The 5,618-nt window shown below is 40.5% G+C and overlaps 1 protein-coding gene across 2 annotated transcripts in view; it reads left to right on the top strand.

Moving 5' to 3' along the window:
* Positions 1–5,618, top strand: part of RNASET2 (ribonuclease T2) — a 48,084-nt gene that overhangs the window by 35,697 nt on the left and 6,769 nt on the right. For both annotated transcript variants that reach the window (XM_069070413.1, XM_069070412.1), the window contains one exon: positions 3,478–3,523. In XM_069070413.1, coding sequence (XP_068926514.1) covers positions 3,478–3,523 — 46 coding nt within the window. The remainder of the gene's footprint in view (positions 1–3,477; positions 3,524–5,618) is intronic.

Genomic DNA, 5,618 nt, shown 5'->3' with positions numbered 1-5,618 from the left:
TTCCTTCCTTCCTTCCTTCCTTCCTTCCTTCCTTCCTTCCTTCCCTCCTTCCTTCCCTCCCTCCCACCCTTCAAGGTAAAGTAGAAAGACCTCTGGATTTGAAGTCAGAGCATTGAGGTTGGCATCCTAGCTTTGCCATTTATTATATGTGTAATCTTGGGCAAATTACTTAACCTCTCTAGGCCTCAATTTGTTCATTTGTTAAGTGAGAGGGGTTGGAGTAAATGTCCAGTGCCTTATTCTCTTATCCTGTATCAGGTACTATGGGAGAATAAAAATAAAATAGAGAACAGTTTCTTGCTCTCAGTAACCTTGTAAAATAATTGGGGTCCCATGATATAAGCCCTATAAATAACCATTTATATAGTAGAATGGCAACTTATGTTTGGGATGGAATGCAAATTCTAAGTTTATTTATTTTTATTCTAATGTGTACTTTTCGGAGGGAAGGGGAAACCTAAAAGCATCCCTGTGGATTAAAGAGTTTTTTTTAAAAGCTTGGAACCTCTCATCTACTGTAAAAGGCACCCTGCCCCTTTTATATTCTAGCAAGTATAGTTACCTCCATGAGTATGAATCCCAGCTGTTACATGGCTTTTGATTAAGTTTAAATGGAATATCCATCTGTATGAAATTGGATGAAATATTCATTTATGGATGCTTTTATCTGGCAAGGGATTGGAACACATGCTTAGGGATCTGATGTAAGTTTATTCATCATTTAAACAGATTTGAATCACATAAGTTAAATATGGTTGATTAGCAAAAGATTACTTCATATTATTCTCATTTGTCAGGGAATTGCTGTGACTAAGACAAGCTGTTTGAATTACAAATAGCCTAACAATGGCTAGTAAACCACAGTCTTCTCTCAAATATTTTAAAAACCATTTCACTATGATAAAAGCATTTATAATGAAAGGAACTAAGAACCTTGAATGCTTGTCTGGCCTAGAAAACAGGCCAAAACAGAAGGCTCAGGGACTAAGAAGCCATTTGCATGTGCTGTGTCCCCTGCAGATCTGATAATTGAGGACCAGCCTGGTCAGCTGAACTAAGGTCAAGGAGAGATTATTGATTTTTACTCAGTGTCATTGGAATCAAGAGGAGGGACCATCTCCACCATTTACATGCCCTCTTGTATCCAAAACTGAAGTAAAGACATGCAGAGAACAGAACAGGTGTCAGAGGGAGTGAGTATCTGAGGGAATCTTACTTTGCCCTAGATGAGACTATATCCAGTGCTGACAGAAAGAACGGTGCCTTCTCCCACTGTCCCAGCTTCAGTACAGGGCTATTAGGGGAGCCAAGGAGAACTGTGTTTTTAGCCCTTAGGGAAGTGACCCTGTTATAAAATTACATTTCTGACAGAAAGTATCGGAGATATAAAAACCTGGCTATAGCCTTCATGGTTCACATGTTTCTAATTCATTATATACCTGTTTGGTGATTGGAGAAGCCCCTAACTCTGAGTCTGTTAGATAACAGTATTATAGATTTGGATCTGGAAAGGATATAAATCAGTTGGCTATGTAGGCCAATCCCCTCATTTCACAGATGAGGAAACTAAAGAAAAGGGAGGTTAAATGACTGTGCCCTGATCACACAGCTAATGAATGTCATAGGCAGAATTGGGACCCAGCTCTTGCCAATTCCTAGTACAGATCTCTAACCTCAAATACAGCCTCTTCGTTTTACAGATGGGGAAAGAAAATAAGGCCCAGAGAAGGGAAGGAATTTGTCAAAGGTAATACAGCTAAGTAAATTGCAAAGCCAAGATTCAAAACCAGGTCTTTAGACTCTAGATTCAGTATTCTTTCCACTACCATGCTGTCCTCTTTGTCTCAGAGTGACTAACTACGAGAAATGATTGAGATGCTTTGGAAAATAAAGCTGTCTGGGTAAGAAGGAGATGGGTATACCTAACTATAATCTCAACTACTAGGGAGCCTGAGGCTGGTGGAACACTTGAGGTTAGGAATTCTGAGTTTTAGTGGGAAGGGAGGGAGGATGGAAGGAGGAAGGAAGGAAAGAAGGAAGAAATGGAGGGAGGGAGAATAGAAGGAAGAAAAGGGGAAAGGAAGTGAGGTGGAGAGGATGGTAGAAGGAAGGAAGAAGAAAGAGAGGGAAGAAAGGAAAAGAAAACATAGGTATTAATATTTGCCTTTTTGTAAATAACTTCACATGACTACAAATATAAAATTCTTGTATAGTCTTCATTCATTTGATAAACTTTTTTTTTAAAGGCATTCAGGATTAAATGACTTGGCCAGGGTCACATAGCTAATAAGTGTCTGAGACCAGATTTGAACTTAGGTCCTTCTCACTCCAGGGTTGGTGCTCTGTCCACTGCATCATCTAGCTCCCCCAGCATTTGTTAAACTTTGTTCATTGTGGGGGAGATACCACAAAGTGTAACACATAGACCTCTTTCCTTGAGTATCTTTTACTTTAAGGGAATCAGACATACATACAGAGCGAACTAAGTGGGTAATGCAGCACAGACAGTGTCAAATGAGTGGCATAGACAGTGAGAATTCATGGGGGAAGTTTGCAGAGAGATCCCTTTGGGCTGGAGTAGTCAGGGGAAGGCTTTATGGAAAATGTGCAAATTACTTTCATTGGAATGATGAGACTGTGAGTCAATGAAATAGTCCATGGTTGACTACCTCCAAAGTCCAGGGAAGAAATTAATTATATGGTGTTTTAATAAGATTTCTTAGCACATTTCAAGAATGAAGGCACTTCAGCCATTGACCAAATGAGGTTGTCTTAAATAAATGTTAAATCCTAAATAATTTCTTCTGTACTTTTAAGGTCTTGTTTCTTCATAAAAGATTTTGTTTACTTCATAAAGTGATTTCAAAGAAAAAGTGATCCCATTGACAGCTTTGGGTGCAGTGGATAGAGCTCCAGGCCTGGTTCAAATCTAGCCTCAGTTTCCTCATCTATCAAATGAGCTAGAGAAGGATATGGCAAGCCACTCCAGTATCTTTGCCAAGAAAACCCCACGTGAGGTCTTGAAGAATCAGATGCAACTGAAATAACTCAACAGCAGTCCCATTAAGAGCATTTATTTGTGTAGCATTGAGTCAATAAACATTTATTAAGGGCCTACTATGTGCCAAGCATTACGCTAAGCACTACAGATACAAAGAAAGGCAAACAACAGTTCCTGTCCTTGAAGAGCTTACTGTCCAGAAGAGTACAGATGTGGAGTCAGGGCCTAGGCGTGCATCCGGGCCCAAGTGCTTGCCACCTCTGTGACCACGGAAAACCCATTTTATGCCTCAGTTTCCTTAGTGGTGATATGTCTTGGATTAGATAATCTCTACTCTATCTATCTACTCATATCTTCTAACCCTAATTCTTGTGATCTGTTTTAGACTTTTTTAATTTGTACTTCAAAGAAAAGAAGATATATCTGAATTTTAAAGATGTGTAGTGCCATTGTTTTGTTTTTGTTTTTAATTTTAGTGTGCTTTTGAAGTTGGGACTAGAGCCATCTATCTCATACTACCAGGTGAGTTTCTTACTTTTAAGCTTCATAATTAACTAACATGCCAAGTAAGAAGACCAATAGCCCTGAAAACCATGTCAGCCTTAACTAAGCAAGAATTGTGTTTTCCGAGCTGTTCCACTCAAACCATCCTTCATCTCCTCTTATGTTTACATGCAAATTTTCATTTTTGGTGTTTCTTTTCCAGTGGATGCTGAATACAAAATCAAGACTGTTTAAATGATTCAGTGATTACAAACATTTAACTCCTAGGGTTTCACTGGCTTCGATGGAGAGACTCTGACGGTTATTTAGCTTTGTGAAATGAGTCAGCTCTTTTGGCTTTGTTTCTAGTGGTTGCCTTCCAATTTATAACTACATTCCACTCCAATACAATCCAGCAACTAATTAGCCAGTGCCTTCCTCGTGTAAGACATCATGCTAGGTGCTGGGAATGCAAAATGGAAAACAGTCCTTCTTACTTTCTACTGTAGGGATTCCAGTTGACATTCTCAGTGCCAGTGAAAAACAGAAGTGCAGTTGTCCTTTAAATAATTCTCTCTGGGTATTGCTGATTTTGATCTTTATAAGACTTTCCATTATGATCTGTACTTGTGTCCAGAACCTGTGACCTGGAGACATCATCATCATCACCATAGCAGCTAACATTTATAACAGGCTTATTGTGCGCTAACCACTTTAGAATTATAATCTCATTTGATCCTTACAACAACCCTGGGAAGTAGATGCTATTATTATCCCCATTTTACGGATGAGGAAACCAAGGCAAATAGATTAAGTAACAAATCCTAAAAGAGTTAATTGATAAGCATTCATTGAATACTTACGTGCCAGGCACTGAGAGAAATGATAGGAACAGAAAGACAAAAGTGAAAGTCTTTTCCATCAAGTAATTTACATATGTAAAAATAGATATAAGTAAAATAAGCACTAGGCAGTTTTGAGGGAGACACTAAGCTGGGCAGGGGGAGAGAAGAAAACCAGGAAAGGCCTGCTAGAGGATGTAGTGTTTGAGCTGAGCTGTGAAGGTAACTTTATTCCTAGAGGCTGAAGTAAGGAAGGAATACATTCCCAGGAAAGGGGGGGTGGGGTGGGTAACCTATGCAAAAAATCAAAGGCAAGAAATCTAGTGTGGGGTGAATATGAGTATGGGTGGGGATGTGGGGGCATGGGTGTGGAACAGCCAGAAGGCCATTATAGTTGAATAAGCATTTGGAGAAAGGGAAAATGATACCTAATAAGATTGGAAAAGTTGGCAGGAGCTAAGAGGTAAAGGACTTTAAAGCTCAGAAGAGTTTCTACTAGATCCTACAGGTAGGTAATAGGCAGCCAGGAGAGCTTCTGGCTTCCTGAGACAGGTAGTAGCATACATCAGATGTATGATCCCATTGGCAGATAGGTGGGAGATCAGTTAGAAAGAAGAGAGAGTTTAGGCAGGGAACCCAGTTAGGAAGCTATTGCTGTAGTCCAAGAGAGAGGATATGTGGGCCTGACCTAGCCTGGGGGGTTGTTTGAGTAGAGAGAAGTGGGTGGATACAGAACTGACAAGACTTGATGCTTGATTGGATATGTGGGGTCAGGGATCAAAGGACCATAGCTGCAGAGCTGGAAAAGCACCCAGAGGCCATTTAGTCCAGCCCTCTTATGTTATAGATGAGGAAACAGGCCCAGGAATTTGGAGTTGATTTAGGTGATATAGGGAGTAAGGAACAAAGATGGGATTTGAAGATCTAAGGTGTGTTTGTGTTTGTGTGTGACAGCAGACTGAAAGTTCAACAGAAATTAGCTGAAGGACACAGCAGCCAACTCCTCTCCCCCCCCCAAAAAACCCCCCAAAAAACAAACAACCCAACAAAAAACAAACCCTAATGTGATTTTATGCTGCATTAAGAGAGGCATGAGCACCGGCCCTGGAGTTGGGAGGACCTGAGTTCAAATCTGGCCTCAAACACTTAACAATTACTAGCTGTGTGACCTTGGGCAAGTCACTTAACCCCAAATGCCCTGCCTTCCCCCCTCCAAAAAGCAAAAAGAGAGGGGGGGGGAGAGACAGAGAGAGAGAGAGAGAGAGAGAGAGAGAGAGAGAGAGAGAGAGAGA

Source organism: Petaurus breviceps, unplaced genomic scaffold (genome assembly GCF_028583685.1).
Source record: "Petaurus breviceps papuanus isolate PSGF00001 unplaced genomic scaffold, PetGlider_PUasm1.0 90808, whole genome shotgun sequence".
NCBI lineage: Eukaryota > Metazoa > Chordata > Mammalia > Diprotodontia > Petauridae > Petaurus > Petaurus breviceps.
The sequence above is the reverse complement of the archived record's forward strand: the minus strand, read 5'-3'. Positions and strand labels throughout refer to the sequence as shown.